Raw genomic sequence first — 14,273 nt, forward strand, 5'->3', positions numbered from 1 at the left:
TGGCATAAATTCATGAATTGTAATGCAGTATATATATATGCAGTGTTCGACAAACCTATACATTTGCTCGCCCCGGGCGAGTGGATTTAACCCCCGGGCGAGTAAATATTGGCCCAAGCAGCACACGTTTGGTACTAGGTGGCGAGTAGATTTTTTTGTGTGGCGAGTAGATTTTTTGGTGATTTGTCAACCACTGTATATATGTACTGTGCAATATTGCAGCCAGCGGGAATAAAATGCTTCAATCCCTGCATGGAAAATACCTCAATGCACTCGGGCAGAAAACAGTCACAAACCTCAATACACCCGGGTATACCCGAATTCGTGGGACTAGCCGAGCTCGAATAAAGTGTGTCGCCAGTGTACATTATATACAAGACATTGCGTGCACAGTTAAAGAAAATATATATTATGAGCGTATGAAACAGTTACAGACCAGGTTAAAATGTGAGACAGCCTTAGATTTGAAAGAACTTAAACTGGTGGTGGATGTGAGAGTCTCTGGTAGGTTGTTCCAGTTTTGGGGTGCATGGAAGGAGGAGGAACGTCCGGATACTTTGTTGAGCTTTGGGACCATGAATAGTCTTTTGTAGTCTGATCTCAGGTGACAAGTGCTGCAAGTGGTAGGGGTGAGGAGCTTGTTCAGGTAGCTGGGTAGCTTGCCCATGAAGAATTTAAAGGCAAGACAGGAAAGGTGCCCGTTTGATGCAAGATAAGATCTTGTTTGCCTTTGCAGCTACTGCAGGACATTGGGCACTATTGCTAAGCCTGCTGTCTACAAGCACTCCTAAATCCTTCTCCATCAAGGATTCCCCCAATATATCTCCATTTAATTTGTAAGTCGCCTTTTTATTCTTGTATCCCAAATGCATAACCTTACATTTATCTGTATTAAACCTCATCTGCCATTTACCTGCCCACGTTTCCAGTCTCTCCAAGTCCTTCTGAAGAGAAATTACATCCTGCTCTGATTCTATTACCTTACACAATTTAGTATCATCAGCAAAGATGGAGACTTTGCTCTCGATCCCAACCTCAAGGTAATTAATAAACAAGTTAAAAAGCAGGGGTCCCAGTACCGATCCCTGAGGTACTCCACTCACGACTTTAGCCCAACCTGAAAAAGTTCCATTTATGACAACCCTCTGTTGTCTGTCCTTTAACCAGTTTTCAATCTAGGTGCATATATTATTACTGAGTCCAATTTTCTTTATTTTGTACACCAACCTCTTGTGTGAAACCGTATCAAAAGTCTTTGCAAAATCTAAGTAGACCACATCAACTGCATTACCCTGGTCTAAATTCCTACTTACCTACTCAAAGAAACAAATAAGGTTAGTTTGGCAAGATCTATCCTTCATAAATCCATGCTGACTATTACTAATAATTTTGTTTTCCATTAGGTATTCCTGAATATTATCCCGTATTAAACCTTAAGTAGTGTAATAGAGGAGGATATATGTAGTAAATATATACAGTGGTGTAATAGAAGAGGATATAAGCATTACACTACCACATCGATGACAAGGCTCTGACTCTTGTGGTACATCCAGAAGATTATTTTCGTGTAAAAATGCAACTGTGCTGTCTTCTTTTCAGATTACATTTTTATAGAATTTTTTAACAACATTATAGAGGGTGAAACTGATATGCACAGTCACCTGACCATAGGAATTCAAATGAGGGTTAAACTGACAGAATGCACGTGAGGGTTAAACTGACAGAAGTGAACCACAGATCACTGGTAGACTGCACGCTGCTATAGTAGCACCGGAGGACATATGTAGTAAATATATACAGTAGTGTAATAGAAGAGGATATATGTAGTAAATATATACAGTAGTGTATTAGAAGAGGATATATGTAGTAAATATATACAGTAGTGTATTAGAAGAGGATATATGTAGTAAATATATACAGTAGTGTATTAGAAGAGGATATATGTAGTAAATATATACAGTAGTGTAATAGAAGAGGATATATGTAGTAAATATATACAGTAGTGTATTAGAAGAGGATATATGTAGTAAATATATACAGTAGTGTAATAGAGGAGAATATGTGTAGTAAATATATACAGTAGTGTAATAGAGGAGGAGATATGTAGTAAATATATACAGTAGTGTAATAGAGGATATATGTAGCAAATATATACAGTAGTGTAATAGAGGATACATGTACTAAATATATACAGTAGTGTAATAGAGGAGGATACATGTAGTAAATATACACAGTAGTGTAATAGAGGAGGATATATGTAGTAAATATATACAGTAGTGTAATAGAGGATATGTAGTAAATATATACAGTAGTGTAATAGAGGAGGAATATGTAGTAAATATATATAGTAGTGTAATAGAGGAGGATATATAGTAAATATACCGTTTATAGTAGTGTAATAGAGGAGGATATAAGGAGTAAATATACAGTATATAGTAGTGTAATTGAGGAGGATATATGTAGTAAATATACAATATATAGTAGTGTAATAGAGGAGGATACATGTAGTAAATATACACAGTAGTGTAATAGAGGAGGATATATGTAGTAAATATATACAGTAGTGTAATAGAGGATATGTAGTAAATATATACAGTAGTGTAATAGAGGAGGAATATGTAGTAAATATATATAGTAGTGTAATAGAGGAGGATATATAGTAAATATACCGTTTATAGTAGTGTAATAGAGGAGGATATAAGGAGTAAATATACAGTATATAGTAGTGTAATTGAGGAGGATATATGTAGTAAATATACAATATATAGTAGTGTAATAGAGGAGGATATATGTAGTAAATATACAGTATATAGTAGTGTAATAGAGGAGGATATATGTAGTAAATATACAGTATATAGTAGTGTAATAGAGGAGGATATATGTAGTAAATATACAGTATATAGTAGTGTAATAGAGGAGGATATATGTAGTAAATATATACAGTAGTATAATAGAGGAGGATATATGTAGTATATATACAGTATATAGTAGTGTAATAGAGGAGGATATATGTAGTAAATATACAGTATATAGTAGTGTAATAGAGGAGGATATATGTAGTACATATACAGTAGTGTAATAGAGGAGGATATATGTAGTAAATATACACAGTAGTGTAATAGAGGAGGATATGTGTAGTAAATATATACAGTAGTGTAATAGAGGTGGATACAGGTAGTAAATATATACAGTAGTGTAATAGAGGATACATGTAGTAAATATATACAGTAGTGTAATAGAGGAGGATATATGTAGTAAATATATATAGTAGTGTAATAGAGGTGGATATATGTAGTAAATATATATATAGTAGTGTAATAGAGGAGGATATGTGTAGTAAATATATATAGTAGTGTAATAGAGGAGGATACATGTAATAAATATATATAGTAGTGTAATAGAGGAGGATATATGTAGTAAATATATATAGTAGTGTAATAGAGGAGGATATGTGTAGTAAATATATATAGTAGTGTAATAGAGGATATATGTAGTAAATATACAGTATATAGTAGTGTAATAGAGGAGGATATAAGGAGTAAATATACAGTATATAGTAGTGTAATTGAGGAGGATACATGTAGTAAATATACAGTATATAGTAGTGTAATAGAGGAGGATATATGTAGTAAATATACAGTATATAGTAGTGTAATAGAGGAGGATATATGTAGTAAATATACAGTATATAGTAGTGTAATAGAGGAGGATATATGTAGTAAATATACAGTATATAGTAGTGTAATAGAGGATGATATATGTAGTAAATATATACAGTAGTATAATAGAGGAGGATATATGTAGTATATATACAGTATATAGTAGTGTAATAGAGGAGGATATATGTAGTTATTATACAGTAGTATAATAGAGGAGGATATATGTAGTATATATACAGTATATAGTAGTGTAATAGAGAAGGATATATGTAGTAAATATACAGTATATAGTAGTGCAATAGAGGAGGATATATGTAGTAAATATACAGTAGTGTAATAGAGGAGGATATATGTAGTAAATATACACAGTAGTGTAATAGAGGAGGATATGTGTAGTAAATATATACAGTAGTGTAATAGAAGTGGATACAGGTAGTAAATATATACAGTAGTGTAATAGAGGATACATGTAGTAAATATATACAGTAGTGTAATAGAGGAGGATATATGTAGTAAATATATATAGTAGTGTAATAGAGGTGGATATATGTAGTAAATATATATATAGTAGTGTAATAGAGGAGGATATGTGTAGTAAATATATATAGTAGTGTAATAGAGGAGGATACATGTAATAAATATATATAGTAGTGTAATAGAGGAGGATATATGTAGTAAATATATATAGTAGTGTAATAGAGGAGGATATGTGTAGTAAATATATATAGTAGTGTAATAGAGGATATATGTAGTAAATATACAGTATATAGTAGTGTAATAGAGGAGGATATAAGGAGTAAATATACAGTATATAGTAGTGTAATTGAGGAGGATACATGTAGTAAATATACAGTATATAGTAGTGTAATAGAGGAGGATATATGTAGTAAATATACAGTATATAGTAGTGTAATAGAGGAGGATATATGTAGTAAATATACAGTATATAGTAGTGTAATAGAGGAGGATATATGTAGTAAATATACAGTATATAGTAGTGTAATAGAGGATGATATATGTAGTAAATATATACAGTAGTATAATAGAGGAGGATATATGTAGTATATATACAGTATATAGTAGTGTAATAGAGGAGGATATATGTAGTATATATACAGTATATAGTAGTGTAATAGAGGAGGATATATGTAGTTATTATACAGTAGTATAATAGAGGAGGATATATGTAGTATATATACAGTATATAGTAGTGTAATAGAGAAGGATATATGTAGTAAATATACAGTATATAGTAGTGCAATAGAGGAGGATATATGTAGTAAATATACAGTAGTGTAATAGAGGAGGATATATGTAGTAAATATACACAGTAGTGTAATAGAGGAGGATATGTGTAGTAAATATATACAGTAGTGTAATAGAAGTGGATACAGGTAGTAAATATATACAGTAGTGTAATAGAGGATACATGTAGTAAATATATACATTAGTGTAATAGAGGAGGATATATGTAGTAAATATATATAGTAGTGTAATAGAGGAGGATATATGTAGTAAATATATATAGTAGTGTAATAGAGGAGGATATGTGTAGTAAATATATATAGTAGTGTAATAGAGGAGGATATATGTAGTAAATATATATAGTAGTGTAATAGAGGAGGATATATGTAGTAAATATATATAGTAGTGTAATAGAAGAGGATATATATAGTAGTGTAATAGAGGAGGATATATGTAGTAAATATACACTATATAGTAGTGTAATAGAGGAGGATATAAGGAGTAAATATACAGTATATAGTAGTGTAATTGAGGAGGATACATGTAGTAAATATACAGTATATAGTAGTGTAATAGAGGAGGATATATGTAGTAAATATACAGTATATAGTAGTGTAATAGAGGAGGATATATGTAGTAAATATATACAGTAGTGTAATAGAGGAGGATATATGTAGTATATATACAGTATATAGTAATGTAATAGAGGAGGATATATGTAGTAAATATACAGTATATAGTAGTGTAATAGAGGATATATGTAGTAAATATACAGTAGTGTAATAGAGGAGGATATATGTAGTAAATATACACAGTGGTGTAATAGAGGAGGATATATGTAGTAAATATATACAGTAGTGTAATAGAGGAGGATACATGTAGTAAATATATACAGTAGTGTAATAGAGGAGGATACATGTAGTAAATATATACAGTAGTGTAATAGAGGAGGATATATGTAGTAAATATATATAGTAGTGTAATAGAGGAGGATATATGTAGTAAATATACAGTATATAGTAGTGTAATAGAGGAGGATATATGTAGTAAATATACAGTATATAGTAGTGTAATAGAGGAGGATATATGTAGTAAATATACAGTATATAGTAGTGTAATAGAGGAGGATATATGTAGTATATATACAGTATATAGTAGTGTAATAGAGGAGGATACATGTAGTAAATATACAGTATATAGTAGTGTAATAGAGGAGTATACATGTAGTAAATATACAGTATATAGTAGTGTAATAGAGGAGGATATATGTAGTATATATACAGTATATAGTAGTGTAATAGAGGAGGATATATGTAGTAAATATAAAGTATATAGTAGTGTAATAGAGGAGTATATATGTAGTAAATATACAGTATATAGTAGTGTAATAGAGGAGGATATATTTAGTATATATACAGTATATAGTAGTGTAATAGAGGAGGATATATGTAGTAAATATACAGTATATAGTAGTGTAATAGAGGAGTATATATGTAGTAAATATACAGTATATAGTAGTGTAATAGAGGAGTATATATGTAGTAAATATACAGTATATAGTAGTGTAATAGAGGAGTATATATGTAGTAAATATACAGTATATAGTAGTGTAATAGAGGAGTATATATGTAGTAAATATACAGTATATAGTAGTGTAACAGAGGAGGATACATGTTCTGCAGCTGAAGATCACTCCCCCGCACCGCTGTCCGGAGGCCCCGCCCCCGTGCCCAGCACACCGCACACTGCCCGCTGCCCGCACACTCTGCCCCTGCCATGGCTGAGAGAGGCCGGGACATCCAGCTGAGCGATCTGACCTCCATCACCACGAGCCCCCCGCACAGCCCAGCACCGCAGGTGAGAGCTGCCTAGCGCCAGCAATGCTGCACACACCCCTGCTGCACACAGGAGCTGCACGGATACTTATAGGATCATCTTGTTTTACCTTATAACGCACACTGCATCTGCCCCTATAACCCTCTGCAGGATCACCCTGTTGAAATGAAATATTACTTTAATGCTGCACATACCCAACAGCTGCCTCAATAAAAGGCACCCTGTCCCATTCCATATGCACCTACAGGGTAACTGTCACAAGAAGTTCCTTGCACCCACAGATCACTGCCTTACATGGCATATTCCTCATAGACTTAAAGGGAATAGGGATCACCAGTCTTTCTTACAGAAGCCCCTCAGTAAACGGTACGATCTCCCTCTTACACACAGCAGAGTTCCCTAAAGACACTCACACTCACCACGTGGATATTTGTAGGGTCCCCCTGTTCAGAGAAATGGACGACCCCCTTACACACACCACATGCAGCCTGCACAGACATCAGTGGGACATCGGTGGGACCACTCTCTTAAAATAAGCCCCACATGCGTATTTATAGGATGGACAATGTTATTTTTATGCTGATAACTGTTTTGTGTTATGTGACCTTTTGGTATAAAGCAAAGTATGACAATTACCACCTTCCTCACGCCTTCTTTTACATAATATCTACTTATACCTCAAACAGATCACAAAGTGACATTTCAGTGCCAGGGCTAAAACGTGTGGGTATTATTATTGTTCTGTTTAGTTTATAAGTAAGAATGGTTGTTGTGTTTCTGCATTCTGTACTTGATGTACACATACAGATACTGGGTAAAGCAGAGTGGTGTTACCAATACTGATTTGGGCTTTTACTGTTACTGTATCTCTAATACCCATACGTCTATTTTCTGGAACGGTAACATACCTCCTGATGTGATTAAATGCTTTAAAACATTGTGTGTCAGAAGACTATTTAAAACCCTACCCTGCCTTTCTGTCATTTCCTGGCTAGATGTATCTTATAACTATGACTCGGAGATAACACACTGCTGATCTGCACACTGCTGTACGCTGTGGGGTTTCAGGTACAAATTAATTTCTGCCCAAAGGATTGACGATGTCACGTTCAGGACCTACAAAACAGCATTGGATTATAATATGACTTGCACAGATACATATAGAGTGGGCACTGAGTCACCCTTTAAGTGCAATATTTAGCTGCATTAGTGGAGCTTAAAGCTTCCCTGACAGATAATATACTTGGCCCCACAGCATATTGAATACGCCTGCGTTCTTTTTGCTGCTGGATACATATATAGCTTAGTTGCTGTCTCCTGTGGCATTGGCAGGGTTAATGACGATGCCCTCTGCTATTTCCAGCTGTTGATGCCTAATGCCATCACCTGATGCTCTTCAATCCCACTGCACAAATTCACTAACTCAGTGATACACAGATCCACGGATGGTCCCCAGAAGTTAACACATGTTCACACTAGCACACAGCACTGATCCACACACAAAAAAGCACTGCTATACCAGTATGAACATCAGTATACTGATTTATACCGTTGTATACACAGATTTGCACGTGTATAAACACACGCAGACCTGCACACGCTGACATCCTGTTATATACAGCTGAATTGTGCAATCAAATTGGCATTTTATTATAACCCAGAGTGCTACTTTCATCTGCTTTTTCATCATTCTAAATAAATGGCTGTTATTAATATGTATATCATATCTTTATCACACTTTAATCAACGGGTAACATCCCCGGCTGACTAGTTCTATTGTAGTCAATGATACTGTATATATATTTATAAATAAGAATTTTATTGGCATCTTTTTAAGAACTACTGTCATGCTTTCCACAGGGATTAATATGTTTTGGTTGTTAAAATGCTTTTGATGCATCAGCTTTTATTTGATGATTTTGGGGGGAGTGTGTAAAACCGCTTCCCCTTTGCACTCATGGTAAATAATATTTTGCGTTCTTGTGTGTTTTTTTTATTGCAAAAACTGTGTGGCACTGATTGTTCTCATTGTACACCCTTCTAAAGTTTCCTGTGACCCTTAATTGCTTTCCTGTGTGCTGCAGACCTCTCTGGCTATGAAGTAGTTAAGTGTACTGTCTGCCATCTATAAAATGCATGATACACTTTCATGAAATGAACTTCTCTCTGGCAGCCAAGAGGTTAAACCAAACACAGACCCTTTGCATGTTAAATTACGGCAGGCATAAGCTTATAGGGCAAACGGACAAGAAGCAAAAGATGACACTGTGTGCTCCTTTGCATGTCATTACCCAGAATTCCCGGTTGCAGTGGAAGCACTGTATGCTAAGAGATAATGGGGAAAGGCAGGTTATTGTTATTTACCTCTTAACAATGAAAGGCTATTAGGGTTATTAACCTTTAGGGTGCCCTTATAATGTTCCCTGAATAGCGCGAGGGCCCGCGCTCTCTGGGCTCTGCTGCCGGTCATCGAGCGCCATGCAATGAATGCTTGGTTTCTGGGGGGAGGGTGGTGAACGCGTTGGGACTGGATGTGGAACGCCCCGCACTCCCATTCATGTGAAAATACTTCCCCTTTCCTTCTTTGACCCAATAGCTTTAGGGTTAAATCCTCCAGAATTGTTCCACGGTACTTAATGAAGTATGGATGGCATTGTCCTTGTGGCTGGCGTCTCTTAAAAACATTGCTGTGTAATGTAACCCTGAGTGCTGCAGCTTTGCGATTGCTGCGTCATTGTGGCTACACTATTGGCCCATAACAGACATAAAATGCATATTGTGGGAGATTTGGCTTCCCAGTTCTCCTTTGGGTTCTGCATATGATAATCTGATTAAGTGAACATATGAAACAATTATTCCACGTGTTTTCAGGATATCCCTTCCTCAGCACAAGTGGCTCAATCAGTGGCTCAGTCTTTGGCTGACCCACTGATTGAGCCGCCTGTGCTGCAGCAGGGATATCCTGAAAAGCTGACCTGTTGGTGACTCTTGAGGACTGAAGTTGGTCACCCCTGACATAGCATGTAACGTGTGCTGTATGGGAATAAGGTGTTTGAGTTTGCTGGTCAGCAGTGGGACTCCTGGGGAGCTCGTGGCAGCAGATAACTTCCCTTATCTATCTCCTGCAGCACCGGGCTTCTTGTACGTCCCTGACATACTATGTGGCTCTTCTTGCCTATTCCTGTCATTGAACCGCTTGCTCCTTCATGGGGCTGCCAGATAAAGTTCTTGTCATTCGGACACAGTCGTTCTCTTCCCTAAGAGCGTTGTTAGTATTTGCAGGACTGGGACTTACATTATCAGAAGAAAGAACATGTCCAAACCACATTTTTTTTAAATATATATTTATTTTAGATGTTGAAGAAAGAGGAGGGAAAAAAGCCAAACGATGTAACTAAGCTTCCTTTCCAATTGCAGCTAATGTTCCAAGCGACTGAACGCTGTCTCTACCTTTTAGCTCAGTGATTTCCAACTTACTTTGGTTAAAGAACCCTATAATTATAATGTGACATTCTGCTGAACCCCAACCTTCTCTAATAGTGCGTCTGTGATCAGATGCATTGTAACGCACCCCAACCCTCTCTAATAGCGCGTCTGTGATCAGATGCATTGTAAGGAATCCCAACCCTCTCTAATAGTGCGTCTGTGATCAGATGCATTGTAAGGAAACCCAACCCTCTCTAATAGTGCGTCTGAGATCAGATGAATTGTAAGGAACCCCAACCCTCTCTAATAGTGCGTCTGAGATCAGATGAATTGTAAGGAACCCCAACCCTCTCTAATAGTGCGTCTGAGATCAGTTATGGTGCAGATACACTGTGCTCAAAGGTGGTAATATACTGTAACTGCCCTGTGGATGGAAGGCTCTGCCACTAGAAATCTGTTCTGGTTAAACAGGTATGTTGAATATGGCCCGTGTGTGGCTCCACATAGCTAGATCCATAAACGGGTTGATGCTGAGAATATCACTATTGTAATGCCAGCTAATCAGTGTAGTAGCATCAATAATGTGCAAGTCCAAAGGCACCTGGTTAAATAGGTATCAGTGCCATAGCGTGGCAAAATATAACTTTAGCTGTGAAGCCGATGCAATGATTTTGTAGTGAAGTGGAGAGGTATTGAATGTTGCTCAATCTGCGCATGCCCGTTTTTAGCGGCACAACGTCCAGTCTTTTGTTTGTTGTTCTTGCACAGTGACACCGTCCCTGATCGGGACTTTGAATGGAGATGATTTATTTCCACACGTAAGTATATTATAAGGAGAGGAGCCGATGTACTGGTTTCAGAGTAGTTTCGTAGCTTATACTTAATACTGTGTATTGTGGAGTTCCAAAGTCGACAAACGTATAGCTCAAGTGCCTATACCGGTGTATATACTACCCCACTTATCAGATAGGCGTAATCTTATGCCACCATAGGTGGAGATATATGCATTTGTGTACTTATAGTTGTTTTAATTTGTAGTGTTTAATGAATGGACGTTTGACAGGCGAATGATATCACTCATATATGTATATCTGGCAGCCTGTTTTGCTGTTTCACATTTATACTTCCCCCGTGTCAGTTTGGGCATAATTCCGTTATTTTATGGTTAGTAATGATCATACAGTTTGCCTGCTCGTTAAGGAGACGGACTCTAATCCTGTCTGTAGCTGCACTTATAGAGACACGTGTTGACGTGCTCAGGTGTGCTTGTAAATGCTCCAGGAACTGTTGACACTCATGCTTGCCCTAAGAGAGTATGACTCTCGCTGCTTCACCAAAGCCTTATAAATGATAGTACAGGAGATCCTAATAGCGAAAATCTAAGTGCCATGAAACTCAAATAAAATGTAGTACATCAATCATTCGCAACCATGTCGGCTTCACCCTTCTTCCAAAGAAGTCGCGAGTAGAGCGACGAAACGTACGTCGGGTGAAGCCGACATGGTTGCGAATGATTGATGTATTACATTTTATTTGAGTTTCATGGCACTTAGATTATCGCTATTAGGATCTCCTGTACTATCATTTATAAGGCTTTGGTGAAGCAGCGAGAGTCATAGTCTCTTAGGGCAAGCATGAGTGTCAACAGTTCCTGGAGCATTTACAAGCACACCTGAGCACATCAACACGTGTCTCTATAAGTGCAGCTACAGACAGGATTAGAGTCTGTCTCCTTACCGAGCAGGCAAACTGTATGATCATTACTAACCATAAAATAACGGAGTTATGCACAAACTGACACGGCGGAAGTATAAATGTGAAACAGCAAAACAGGCTGCCAGATATACATATATGAGTGATATCATTCGCCTGTCCAATGTCCATTCATTAAACACTACAAATTAAAACAACTATAAGTACACAAATGCATATATCTCCACCTATGGTGGCATAAGATTACGCCTATCTGATAAGTGGGGTAGTATATACACCGGTATAGGCGCTTGAGCTATACGTTTGTCGACTTTGGAACTCCCCAATACACAGTATTAAGTATAAGCTACGAAACTGCTCTGAAGCCAGTACATCGGCTCCTCTCCTTATAATATACTTACGTGTGGAAATAAATCATCTCCATTCAAAGTCCCGATCAGGGACGGTGTCACTGTGTAAGAACAACAAACAAAAGACTGGACGTTGTGCCGCTAAAAACGGGCATGCGCAGATTGAGCAACATTCAATACCTCTCCACTTCACTACAAAATCATTGCATCGGCTTCACAGCTAAAGTTATATTTTGCCACGCTATGGCACTGATACCTATTTAACCAGGTGCCTTTGGACTTGCACATTATTGATGCTACTACACTGATTAGCTGGCATTACAATAGTGATATTCTCAGCATCAACCCGTTTATGGATCTAGCTATGTGGAGCCACACACAGGCCATATTCAACATACCTGTTTAACCAGAACAGATTTCTAGTGGCTGAGCCTTCCATCCACAGGGCAGTTATATTACCACCTTGGAGCACAGTGTATCTGCACCATAACTCCAGGTTATTATCACCCTACAGGCTATGATTTTACCTATCTAGACAATAGATAACACGCTGGTGTCGACCCTTAACAATAGGATAGGCATTGATCCATCCAAGGAGACACACTGACCCCCACCTCAGGGATGTATTCCACACCCCACTAACAATAGCAGAGACGTCTGCTCACAAGGGGATAGTGATATACATGTGTATACAAAGTGCACTACACATCATACCTGTATTATCAATACCTGGCAAATTACTTGTGCTACTGACATTGACAGCATCTGGTTTTGGTCCATTAACTATACACAGGAGGAACCCATACCCTAGTCCTTCACCCTGAGTAATCCTGACATTAGCACTTGGGCTATATGTCTACAATAGGTGTGTGTACACCCTGAACATATCAATTGGATCTATCCGAGGGTGCATTGCAATCTGGCATAGTGATACATTCAGAGTGCCACAGGAATCTGTGTCCATTACTTCTGAGTTTGGACATACACACTTTTTTAATCCCAATTACATTATTGTTAATAAATTTGGTTTGAACTGTTTGTCTATAGTCGTGCTAAGACCTTTATTATATTATACATTTCTGGTCTGCAGTGCGCCTTATTTAAGGGATTCTTTGTGTGCATTGTGTCTTCTTGACACAATGCATCAATTTTCTATCTGTTCTACTCGCTCCCGGGCAGCATGCAGCACCACATACTTTGGGTTTGAGCGAGGTTATTGCCGCATCTAGTTCTCTCTCCAACAGCAAACACTGAGCGTCATCTGCAGGTCAAATTCTGGTCATTCCAGGAAGTTTAGCCGCCTGTAGCCTTTGTAACTCCTTTGAACCTCTTGTCATTGTATAAATCTATATCTTTATTTATATAACACCACCCGTGTACATAGAGCTTCACAGCAGTAACAAACGTGACAGAATAGTAATAACCGCGTCAAAATTGACATTAGGGAAAGGAGTCCCTGCCCAGCAATGGCTTAAGTGGTAAATGGGGAGAATGTACAGACTGCAGGAAGATTATTATGGTAAGTGCGTGTGAGGGTCGTGGTGAATGCATACGAGACGTGTAGTATCAGCCAACAGAACTACCCACATGCTTCATTAAAGAGCCGTGGCAGTCTGCATAAAATACAGTGTTGTGTTTTTAGTGAACATCCTTTACGTTTGGGTTGGAACTATTTTATACAAAGCTGCCCAGTGGAAAATCTGCACTCGTCAGAATGTTCCCATAAAGTCACTCAGTCACAAGGTAACCTGCTGATTGAAAACTGATGGGTATTCCAGTTATGATAGTGACTGTAGTAAGTAACACATTGTTTGTTTCCAGGTCCACACATACAAGTTGTCAGTCTTCAGCAAGCTCTGCTATGCTGTTGGAGGTGCACCCAATCAGGTGGCAGGAAGCGCTTCAGCATTTTTTCTGCAAATCTATTTGCTGGATATAGCACAGGTAAGTGACATTACAACCTATTGCCCTTCAGTCCAAAAGGGAAATCATTTCATTGAATGAGTAGCCATCAGAGATTTGGCAAAACGTTTGCACAGTCTTG

The 14,273-nt window shown here is 37.4% G+C and overlaps 1 protein-coding gene across 8 annotated transcripts in view; it reads left to right on the forward strand.

The window, feature by feature from the left end:
• Nucleotides 1-1,700: 1,700 nt before the first annotated feature.
• The window catches only part of MFSD2B (MFSD2 lysolipid transporter B, sphingolipid), a 73,521-nt gene continuing 60,948 nt past the window's right edge, over nucleotides 1,701-14,273 (forward strand). For 6 of the 8 annotated variants that reach the window (XM_075598456.1, XM_075598460.1, XM_075598459.1 and 3 more), the window contains exons 1-3: nucleotides 1,701-1,786; nucleotides 6,587-6,761; nucleotides 14,051-14,173. In XM_075598456.1, the coding sequence (XP_075454571.1) occupies nucleotides 6,681-6,761; nucleotides 14,051-14,173 (204 nt within the window). In that variant the 5' untranslated portion in view covers nucleotides 1,701-1,786; nucleotides 6,587-6,680. Of the gene's footprint in view, nucleotides 1,787-6,583; nucleotides 6,762-7,735; nucleotides 7,809-14,050; nucleotides 14,174-14,273 lie in introns of those variants that run through there. The other 2 variants (XM_075598463.1, XM_075598457.1) reach the window with 2 other exon arrangements.

The sequence above is a fragment of the Ascaphus truei genome, chromosome 4 (assembly GCF_040206685.1).
Source record: "Ascaphus truei isolate aAscTru1 chromosome 4, aAscTru1.hap1, whole genome shotgun sequence".
Classification (NCBI taxonomy): domain Eukaryota; kingdom Metazoa; phylum Chordata; class Amphibia; order Anura; family Ascaphidae; genus Ascaphus; species Ascaphus truei.